At 44.8% G+C, this 11,233-nt stretch overlaps 1 protein-coding gene and 1 pseudogene across 1 annotated transcript; both read left to right on the forward strand.

The window, feature by feature from the left end:
- Positions 1–731: 731 nt before the first annotated feature.
- On the forward strand, positions 732–3,488 carry LOC136525922 (uncharacterized). Its single transcript, XM_066518748.1, has 3 exons — positions 732–2,280; positions 2,362–3,409; positions 3,451–3,488. Exons 1-3 carry the CDS (start codon positions 757–759, stop codon positions 3,486–3,488), a joined length of 2,610 nt encoding a protein of 869 aa, XP_066374845.1. The 5' UTR covers positions 732–756.
- A 3,962-nt stretch (positions 3,489–7,450) lies between these two features.
- Positions 7,451–10,890, forward strand: LOC136527331 (protein Rf1, mitochondrial-like; annotated as a pseudogene).
- Positions 10,891–11,233: the final 343 nt, after the last annotated feature.

Raw genomic sequence — 11,233 nt, forward strand, 5'->3', positions numbered from 1 at the left:
GAAGGCACAGGCCCAAGATACCCTTTAAATTCAAATGGAAAAAGTCTACTTTTGCTCCCTCATCTTTTGCGCTAGTTCACTTTTGCTCCCTCATCTCTAAAACCAGGCACAAGACCTCCCTCATCTCTCCAAACCACGCACCTGACCTCCCTCGGTGGTTTGGCCTCCGGTATTCGCTGAGTCAGCACTAAATCAAGTAGAAGTGCCCGTGCCCAAGATCTGATCGACTCTGTTCGTTCAAAAAAAATCCCCCAAACTGACGAACCCTAGCTCCGGCATTCGAGTTGCGAGAGGCGGCGGGGCAGTGGGCGTTGGGCGCAGCAAGCGGTGCCGCTGGGCCTGGGCGGGCGCCAGGCGCAGCGTGCATGCAGGAGCGGTGCTACTGGGCCTCGGCGAGCGCATCACGCCAACTCGCGAGCACGGTGCCGCTGACCACGGTGAGCGCTAAGCCGCAAATGGATCCTGTATTTTTGAGTTGTTTTTCGGAATTCCTTGTTTTTCTTGGTGATTGTGTAATTTAACAAGTAATGGGTACATCAGTAGTCCTATTTTAAGCACTTGTAGTCCTATTTTAAGCACTAATGTTCTTACCGCACCTATTTTATTAGTACTGAACCTCGTAGCCTGTATCTTCTGCATGTAGGTGTCACGTGATTAGGCATGGATGGTTGCGACTTCCTCCCTGTTCGGTTTCATTTTAATGGGGAGTTCTTAAGGAATAGCAATGGAGTGTTTTATGTTGGAGGTACTCAAGCTATGTCTTACATCGACCGAGACAAGTTGTCGCTGCCTGAAGTTGTTGGCCATCTCCGTGACCATTGCAATGTCAAAGAAGGCACAATTTTGCATTGGCTATTTCCAGGGAGAGACATGAGCACAGGCCTGAGAGCTTTAGTTGATGACAAAGTGTGCCAGATCATGTCTGACTGCATTGTTGAAGGTGATGTTGCAGATGTGTATGCTGAAAATCATGAGTATGATGCAGCTATTGAAGCAAGTGTCTATGAGGAAGAGATGGAAGAAAATTCCAAGGATAATGAGATAGAAGATGAAGATCTGCAACCTTTGACTATTTGGAAAGGTGAAAGCAAAGAAATAGACAAGCAAGTTGACCTTGTCAGTCAATTTTACTGTACTCCAAATAACATGCCAGGAGACACAAATGGAGATGAGATGTCTAACACTGACGGTGAGTACATGCCTGGAGACTCATGTAGTTCTGGTGATGATGAAGAAGCAACCCAAATTCATAAGAAATTTAAGGATTTCAAGAAGAAGATAAAGAAGGGTGAGGCAGCAAGCTTAGATGATGTGATATATGAAGGTGTTGATTCTAGGCCTCAAAATGAACAAGAGGATGAGGATGATGGCAACAACACTCCATATTTAGATAGTAGTGATGCAGAATATATTGATGAGTTAGGAGGTACAGGGCAAGGTAGCCTATATCCAAGATTTAACAAGAAGAAGCCTGTTGTCAAGTTTAAGTTGGGAATGAAATTTAGTTCCAAGAAGCAATTCAAGAAGGCTGCACTTAAGCATGGCTTGGATGAGAGAAAGGTTATTCGGTTTATTAAGAATGACCCAAAGAGGGTGAGGGCAATATGTGACTGGGAAGGTTGTCCATGGGTATGTCTATTGTCAAATACTTCTAGGTCTGATAGTTGGCAAATATCTACATTTACAAATAATCACATGTGTCCACCTAAAAGAGACAATAAACTAGTGACCTCAGCTGTAATTGCTAGGAAATATGAAAAGTTTATTTTTGCCAACCCATGCTGGAAAATACCTCACATGCAGCAGACAGTTCAAGAAGAAATGTTTGCAACCGTTTCTAAGTCGAAGCTAAAGAGAGCAAAATCACTAGTGATGCAAAAAGCTTTGGATGCAACTAAAAAGCAGTACTCTAGGCTGTATGACTACCAAATGGAGCTTCTCAGAAGCAACCCAGGAAGCAACGTTATTGTGAACAAGGAAGATAATGTAGAGCCTCCTATTTTTAGAAGAATGTACATATGTCTGCATGCTTGCAAAGAAGGGTTCAAAGCTGGCTGTAGGAAAGTTGTTGGGTTAGATGGATGCTTTTTCAAAGGAGCAACTAACGGTGAACTTCTTTGTGCTATTGGGAGGGATGCCAACAACCAGATGTACCCTATTGCCTGGGCAGTTGTGGACAAGGAGAACAACGACAATTGGGATTGGTTCTGTGATATGCTCTTTAGGGATGTTGGTGTGCAGGGAGGACATGGATGGGTTTTCATCTCAGACCAGCAAAAGGTATGCTGCTGTAAAACATTTGTTATGTTAAAATTTGTAACTATGAAGGTAGATGATTTATAATATTTCCAACTTGTTCAGGGAATTCTTAATGCTGTCAGCAAATGGGCACCTGAAGCTGAACACAGGAACTGTGCTAGGCACATTTATACAAACTGGAAGAAGGAGTTTACGAAGAAGGACTACCAGAAAAAATTTTGGAGGTGTGCCAAAGCACCTTGTTTGATGCTTTTCAACTTGGCAAGAGCAAAGCTAGCACAACACACTAGAGCAGGTGCACAAGCTATAATGAACACACATCCTCAGCATTGGAGCCGAGCTTGGTTCAGGTTGGGTTCTAATTGTGACTCCGTAGATAATAATATTTGTGAGTCATTCAACAAATGGATCATCGAGGCTAGGTTCTTTCCTATAATCACCATGCTTGAAACTATTAGAAGGAAAGTAATGGTCAGGATCCAAGAACAAAGAACTAAATCACAGAAGTGGACAATGGTTATCTGCCCAAACATCAATAAAAAATTTAATGTCTACATTTCTATGTCTGCACACTGCCATGCCATCTGCAATGGGAACGACAAATTTGAAGTTCAGCATTTTGACAATAGATTCACAGTTGATTTGGTGTCAAAGAAATGTTCCTGTAGGTATTGGCAATTGTCTGGACTTCCTTGTTGCCATGCCATTTCATGTATATTATTCAAGACCAACTGCCTAGATGAATATGTGGCTGACTGCTACTTTGTACACCACTTCAACCAAACATATAGTCATTGCTTAAACCCAGTTGAGGGTATGAATAGCTGGCCTGCATCTGATAGGGAACCCCTTAGAGCTCCTGGTTATGTGAAAATGCCTGGCAGGCCAAAGACTGAGAGGAGAAGGGAACCAACAGAAGTGAGAAAGGCCACTAAAATGTCAAAAACTGGAACAATTATCAGATGCAGCAAATGCCGCTTGCCTGGACACAATAAGTCAACATGTACGAACATAAGTGGAGCAGGACCTTCACATGCAGGAGGTTCTCAGAGAGCAGGAGGTAGCTCTCAGTCAATTCCAGTATCACAGCCAACAGGATATAAGTCAGTTCCAGTATCACAGCCAACAGGATCTCAGTCAGCTGCAGGAGGTAACCCAAATGCTATGGTTGTGCTTTCCAATACACAAAAGAGCACGGCAAGTGGTACAAAAAGGACTGCTACATCTAATGTATCTAGTGCACAGAGCATGAAAAAGGTATGTTTACCAACATCTCCAAGTTTTATGTTATGCAAGTTGTATTTAAAATTAATTCTAGCTTCTTCTGATTGTTGTAGGCAAAGGCAACAAACTCACAAAACGTCATCAAATCAAGTGCACGTGCAAGGGTTTCAACAATTCCTTCTGGGTCAGCTACAATTAACCTGCAAGCTAGAGTGCCCACTTCCAATGTTAACTGCAGTGTTAATGTACAGCTAACTGGTGGGACTGCATCTGCTCATGTGTCTGCTCAAGAGCCAGCAAAGAAGAAGCCTATTCCAAACAAATATGGAACTAATCCACTCCAGATTCTTCCTCCATAGAAATCTGATAAGTTGTGATGTGTTTGTGTGTCTGGTTGTATGCCAAACTTGAATAAATATGCCCTTTATGATGTATGACAATTATGTATGCTACCTGATAAGACTGTTGTTATCTATTTCCTCTTATGTACGCAGTAAACTAGAACTGCCATGTATGACAATTTATCTTAAGTTATGTGAACCATCTGGGCATGTTCTCTTGCTTACCTGTAGTGATATATGTCCAGTGAGTCCAGTGAACCTGCAAGCCTATTCCATGTATGCAGATGAGTCCAGTGAGGTGAAGAAGTGATATATGCACCACGAACCCAGCAGCAACCAGGGCATGTTCTCTTCCGCAGAACATGTGCCACAATCTTTCTTAGTTGGTAGCTGGTGAGTTCTGAAAGGTGCAATACCCATCTGGGCGGAGACGCGTGACAATGTCATAATCAGGGCCTGGATTCAGCTTACCTGCACTACTCTAGGCGGAGAAGGGCAAGTTAGGTTGCTCGTGATACTCTGCTGTCGTCGACGTTTCGTTACTGGTTCCGACTGACAAGGACGTTTCGTTACTAGGTGAAAATCTGTATAATCTGATAAATAAGTTTGTTTGGTTGTCTCCTTCATTCTGATGTCGTCATATTGTCCTGATGAATATGCTAAAAATTAGTTTCACTAGTCATTTTGGCTAGTAGATGCAATATCATGTGCTGGACCATAGGTCATTCTCTAGCAAAGAGCTCCATAGTCATATGCATTGATAACTGAGGAACAAGTCACTGGAACCATTTTACAATGGAAAATTAAACATAAGCAGTTGTCATTTATACATTTGCATGACAACCAACACAAGGAGAATGGCCGAATTGAAACCTAACAACACTAGGACAGCAACGCCAACACACATCATCCAATTCCAATGTTTTTGCTTCTTCGTGCCTCCCTTCTTGGCCGAAGCCACAGTCCTCCGAGGATCATACACCCCAACAAGTTCTTTCTTCATCAGTGGTAGCGCATGTTCATACACCTCAGCTTCCACACAATCTGTCGTCTCCAGTGGACGGTAATGGCACATCTCGGATTCTTGAAGCATCCCATAATGAACAAGAAAGTTGGCATATTCTTCTTCGAACATGTAGAAATCACAGCGAGGAAACTAAAAAAAAGGAAAATCAGTTTGCACTGTACAAACCCTAGCTTTCAATTAACACCACAAATTTCAAAAATCTAACCTGTCTATACTTCCTCGGGCATTTGAAGAACCTTTCCATTGGGTGCTCATCTGTATTCGACATCAGCTCCAAAATCCGCCCCTTCCCGCAGTATGGGCACCAGATTAGCGGCAGCCCGCTCCCTCCTAGCGGCGGCGCTTCTGTGGACGGAGGCTGCGGCAGGAGGACGCGAGATGTGCCAGGGGCCATGGAGGATTTCAGGCTAGCAATGACGACGAACCTAATGGCGGCGTGGCAAGACGGTGGCGGCGGCGCGCATGGAGTGGCGGCGGCGCGCATGGACTCGGGGAAAAAGAGGAGCGTGACCAGCGGGCGCTCGCGTCTTCTATTTTTAGCCTGGCTCAGCAAATACCGGAGGCCAAACCACCGAGGAAGTTCAGGTGCGTGGTTTAGAGAGATGTGGGAGGTCCCGTGCCTGGTTTTAGAGATGAGAGAGCAAATGTAAACTAGCGCAAAAGATGAGGGAGCAAAAGTAGACTTTTTCCAATTCAAATTAAGGCCCTTAGAAACGGCTGGCCATGGAAGGCGAGTAAAGGCCGATTGACGAGTATTATGAGCAGGCCGAGCAGGCCTTTGAATGTTCGAATTAAACGCGGGACGAATCTGATGAACACGGCCAGAACCAAGATGAACAAGATTGGCCCCAGACAGAGGATTGGGCGCAGGATTGCGCTTAAGCACTTGAGACCATTCTGAAGCTTGTTCATCAAGCCAGAGTTTGTATCCCAAAGCATAATTTGGCCCTCCCCGATTCCAGAGATGAAAGAAAACTTTGAAGTTCACACATTCGTAAGAACGTAACCGATAAATATGAAAACCAACATCTTGGGAATGAACAGAGAAGCGGAAGACACGATCGCTGAGAAAACAGATACGAAAAGCAGGAGGAGAACCACCAATGACAGATTGGAGAATAAAGGCAACAGAATGTTCCGACAAACGAAATTTACAGCGTCCAAAGGAAGCGACAAGGAAGAACTCCCGAGACGAACGGGAGGGATCGAAATTGACCGGAGAGTTGTAGCGACGGAGAATTTCAGCTTCCACCACTTTCCCAGGGCGACGATCAAGCCCCGGTAGATCCATGGAGGCGTGGATCACCAGGAGAGGCCATGGTCACCGGCGGCGGGGGTGGGGCGGGTGGGCGGGGAGGAGGGAGCGGTGGAGGAGAGCGGCATGGCTAAACCTTGTCCTAGGAATGGACAGATTGATACTGACTTGTTTTCTATTAGTGTTATCAAGGTATCATGCTTGTTTCTGTGGTCATGTTACGTGCTATCTTTTACTTAGTGGCATTACCTGTCCTCAGAATTTATACTAATAGCTCACTGGAAGAGCTTTAGTTTTACATGAAACTTGTTTTTCCCCCATTTGTTACACTTAAAGAAGTAAACAGCAATATTCATTTCCTCTCTTGAGTTCCTGCATGCAATAACTTGTAAATACAGCAGCCTCCATTTTTGCTAAAACATACCAACAATTTGTTTCACTCTATTTGGATTTCTGTAAAGTAACCTTCTAATGAGCTGTGTATGTTTTTTTGAACAAGAAGCTCACGGCTGAAACACTCTGTTGGTTCTTCTGGGCACAAAAGCGCCAGCATGCCGCGTTCTTTCACACGCAGTTTTGCAGTACTAGCATCCCAATCGTTACAGTCTTACAAGTAGTTACTACAATAAAACCATATAGAGGTTGCAGATTCGAATGAAAGGTTAGAAAGGGATTTTGATTAATCCCCACATTTGACATTGTTCATATATGCAGGCAGGCGACCAGACGCTGTTTCTTCTCCTGAATCTGACAGAGGTCATCGGGCTCGTGCTCATTCAAGCCTTTCCTTGCGGTTCCCCAGCAGTACAAGCAATGAAAGCGTCATCATGCATGCTGTCAGTGCATACATCACAAGACTGAAAACAGAGAGTCAGGTGTGCAACCGAATTCCGTGTGGAGTCGTCACAACGTTTTGATGCCGCTGTTCCAAAAAAAAAAAAAAAAAGCTGTTTGGCTACTTCTGTTAATGTGTTACTGCCTCGTCGGAATGACACTCTGTTATTTGATGTTAGCCTGCCCTGGCTGTACTCCATAATACTCGTTTCGCCCTAAAACAAATTAACTTTTATAGTTGTCTAAGTCAAATTGTTTTAAATTTGAATATCTATGGTGCCTACCAAATAAATATAGCATAAAATATATTTTCATCTGATGATACTAATTTATTATCATTAGTATTAGCGCCTTTATTCTGTAAGTTCAATCAAATTTAAGAAAAAAAATAACTTAGAACAGCTCAAAATTCATTTATTTTAAGACGGGGAAGGAGAAGCACAGTCTCTCTCCCTCTCTCGACACGCTTTGTACATGTGACAGCCTGATGGGGCCACGGGGTCCAGAAAATAGAAAAAAGAAAACTACAGACGCAGAGCCGTTGAAGCCGCAGTCCTCGGCAGCGGCACCTGCGCCCGTCGGGCGGCCTGCCCAACCACCCGCCCGCGCACGCACGCGGCACGCCGCCGCCGCCGCCCACCAGCTCCCACCCTCACACGCTCCTCGACGCACCAAGCGAGCTGCTCTGCTTCAACGACCCGGAGGGGGACGCAGCGCCGTCCGTGCCCCTCGTCGCCGGGCAATTAGCGCCGCGCGCGCCCTGTCGGCATGTCGCGCCGCGCCAGTGCCGCCCGCGACCGGTGCTTGGAGCTGGAGCGCATCATCGCGGGGCGAGCCAGGTCGGGGAGCCTCGGCCTCAACGACGCGCTCAAGCTGTTCGATGAATTGCTGCCCCACGCCAGGCCTGCCTCTGTTTGTGCTTTCAACCACCTGCTTAATGTTGTCGCGCGCGCCCGATGCTCTTCAACGTCCGAGCTCGCCGTCTCCCTCTTCAACCGGATGGCCCGTGCCTGCTCCAACAAGGTGCGTCCAGACCTGTGCACATACAGCATCCTAATTGGTTGTTTCTGTCGCATGGGTCGCATGGAGCATGGTTTCGCCGCCTTTGGCCTCATCCTTAAGATGGGCTGGAGGGTGGATGAAGTAGTTATCGGTCAGTTGCTCAAGGGCCTCTGTGATGCCAAGAGGGTGGGCGAGGCCATGGACATATTGCTCCGACGAATGCCTGAGTTTGGCTGCAGGCCTGATGTAGTTTCCTGCAACATGCTTCTCAAGGGTTTCTTCAATGTAGAGAGAGCTGAGGAGGCACTTGAGCTGCTGCGCATGATGGGTGATGATGGAGGTGGAAGCTGCGCACCAAATAGGGTGTCCTACAACACTGTTATCAACGGTTTGTTTGGAGAGGGTCAAGTGGAAGAAGCTTACAACCAGTTTCTTGAAATGCTGGATCAGGGGATTTCACCGAATGTTGTGACATACAACACGATCATGGATGGCCTGTGCAAAGCTCAAGTGGTTGACAGGGCTGAGGGTGTCCTTGAACAGATGATTGATAAAGGTGTTAAGCCAAACATGCGGACATATACCTGTCTGATCCATGGGTACCTCTCAGCAGGACAGTGGAAAGAGGTGGTTCGAAGGCTCGAAGAAATGTACGCACGTGGTCTTCACCCAAATGTTGTTACTTATGGTTTGCTGCTGGACTGTCTATGCAAGAACGGAAAATGCAAAGAAGCTAGGAAGATTTTTGATTCTATGATTAGGAAGGGCATAAAACCTAATGTAACTATCTACGGCATTCTTCTTCACGGGTATGTTGCTAAAGGAGCCCTAGCTGATTTTCCTGATCTCCTAGATGTGATGGTAGCAAATGGTATTTCACCTGATCATTACATCTTCAACATAGTGTTCTGTGCATATGCTAAAAAGGCAATGATAGATGAGGCAATGCATATTCTTAGCAAAATGAGGCAGCAAGGATTGAGTCCTAATGTAGTCACTTATGGAACATTAATAGATGCACTTTGCAAGTTGGGAAGAGTGGATGATGCTGTGCTTAAATTCAATCAGATGATTAATGAAGGAGTGACTCCAAACATTGTTGTTTTTAGCTCACTGGTTAATGGAGCAGAATATTGGCCTACTAAAAGACGACATGTCCAACAACTGAGTGTCGCGGAAATGCGTATGTTGCGTTGGATTTGTGGTCATACAAAGATGGATCGAGTTCGGAACGATGATATACGTGACCGTCTAGGGGTAGCACCAATTGAAGAAAAGCTTGTCCAACATTGGTTGAGGTGGTTTGGCCATGTCCAAAGGAGACCTTCAGAGGCACCAGTGCATCGTGGAGTTCTAAGTCGAGATACCAATGTGAGGAGAGGTAGAGGAAGACCGAAGCTGGCATGGGGGGAGGCAATAAAAAGAGATTTAAAGGGTTGGGATATGCCTAGATATCTTTGTTTGGATAGGAGTGCTTGGAAAACAGCTATTGACGTGCCTGAACCGTGACTAGGGGCTCATGTTGGGTTTCAACTCTAGCCTACCCCAACTTGCTTGGGACTAAAAGGCTTTGTTGTTGTTGTTGGTTTATGGACTCTGTACTGTTGACAGATGGGAGAAGGCAGAGGAATTGTTTATTGAAATGTTGGATCAAGGAGTCCGTCTTAACATCGTGTTCTTCAACACAATATTGTGTAACTTATGCAAAAAAGGACGGATTATGGAAGCCCAAAGGCTCATTGAGTTGATGGAAAGGGTAGGCGTGAGGCCTGATGTTATCTCATATACTACATTAATAGGTGGCCACTGCTTAGCTGGTAGAACTAATGAAGCGGCAAAGTTACTTGATGTCATGCTCTCAGTTGGCTTGAAACCGAACATTCATTCCTATGATACATTGCTTCATGGCTACTGCAAAGCTGGAAGGATAGACAATGCATATTGTCTTTTCTGATAAATGTTGAGGAAGGGGGTTACGCCTGGAGCTGTGACTCACAGTACTATACTGCAAGGTTTATTCCAGACTAGGAGATTTTCTGAAGCAAAGGAACTCTACCTCAATATGATTAAAAGTGGAAAACAATGGGACATTTGCAGATATAACATAATTCTAAATGGTCTTTACAAAAATAATTATGTTGATGAAGCATTCATAATGTTCCAGAGTCTGTGTTCTAAGGATCTTCGACCTAACATTATTACTTTCAATATTATGATCGATTCTTTGATCAAAAGTGGCAGTAAGAAAGATGCCATGGATTTGTTCGCTGCTATCCCTGCCCATGGTTTAGTTCCAAATGTGGTGACCTATCGCTTAATGCTGGAAAATCTCATACAAGAAGGGCTGCTAGATGAGTTTGACAATCTGTTTTTATCAATGGAAAAGACTGGATGCACTCCAAACTCATACATGCTAAATGGTATCGTTAGGAGGCTGTTGGGTGGAGGTGATAATGAGGGCTGGGGCTTACCTCTCCAAAATTGATGAAATGAACTTCTCGCTTCAGGCTTCCACTACTTCCTTGCTAGTATCACTTTGCTCGATGGAAGAATATAAGAAACTTGCAATGTCCCTACCTGAAAAGTACCGTTTTCCTGAGGAGGTCAACTAATGAAGATCATGACAAACAAAATAACTCCTTAGCTGAGTGGTAATGTCTACATTTGCTGGGCATGTTGTGCTGGTACATTTGCTGGGCATGTTGTGCTGGTACATTTGCTGAACTACCTCAAATTCCGCCTAACTTTTGTATTAGATCATCCTCCTTTGGCTTGCACTCTTCTGACATCATGTCATTGATTCCTTGCAGCTCCATGTCTATAAAGAGAGGTCGAGCATTGGAAGTCCCATTATGGCCTTCATTTGTGGTGCCAATACTTCTAACCATCCTGGTTATCTGAACTGGAGCAGTTTGGTTTGTTAATGGCATCTGGAGGCTGGAGCGGGGGGGTTAGCAAAGACCTGAGTGTTTAACATTATTTTTGTGCATTACGCCATTACCTTCAAATATAAACATACCAAGCTATATTCAAACTCTCAGATCATTGCTTAGTAGAACTCCCGGTTCACTGCATCATATTCGAGCAGCTGCTGTCACTATTGTAACAGCATCAACAAGAGAATGAAATCTAGAGGCCCAGTGGAACATAATGATGACGATGAAACAGATACGAGACCTGCATGTTGCTCAAAGGGAGGAAGACATTGGATTCTATGCAGGTTTCCTCGGTATGGTTTTATTTGTCACTCACACACCCAACCCAACTGTCAACGGCTAACAAAAATCCATG

Source organism: Miscanthus floridulus, chromosome 19 (genome assembly GCF_019320115.1).
Source record: "Miscanthus floridulus cultivar M001 chromosome 19, ASM1932011v1, whole genome shotgun sequence".
In the NCBI taxonomy this organism is placed as follows: domain Eukaryota; kingdom Viridiplantae; phylum Streptophyta; class Magnoliopsida; order Poales; family Poaceae; genus Miscanthus; species Miscanthus floridulus.

Coding starts and splice junctions, on each gene's coding strand:
- LOC136525922 (XM_066518748.1), top strand. CDS start 757: ATGTCTTACATCGACCGAGACAAGTTGTCGCTGCCTGAAGTTGTTGGC. Junction 2,281..2,361: donor TCATCTCAGACCAGCAAAAG/GTATGCTGCTGT, acceptor CAACTTGTTCAG/GGAATTCTTAATGCTGTCAG. Junction 3,410..3,450: donor ATCTCAGTCAGCTGCAGGAG/GTAACCCAAATG, acceptor AATACACAAAAG/AGCACGGCAAGTGGTACAAA.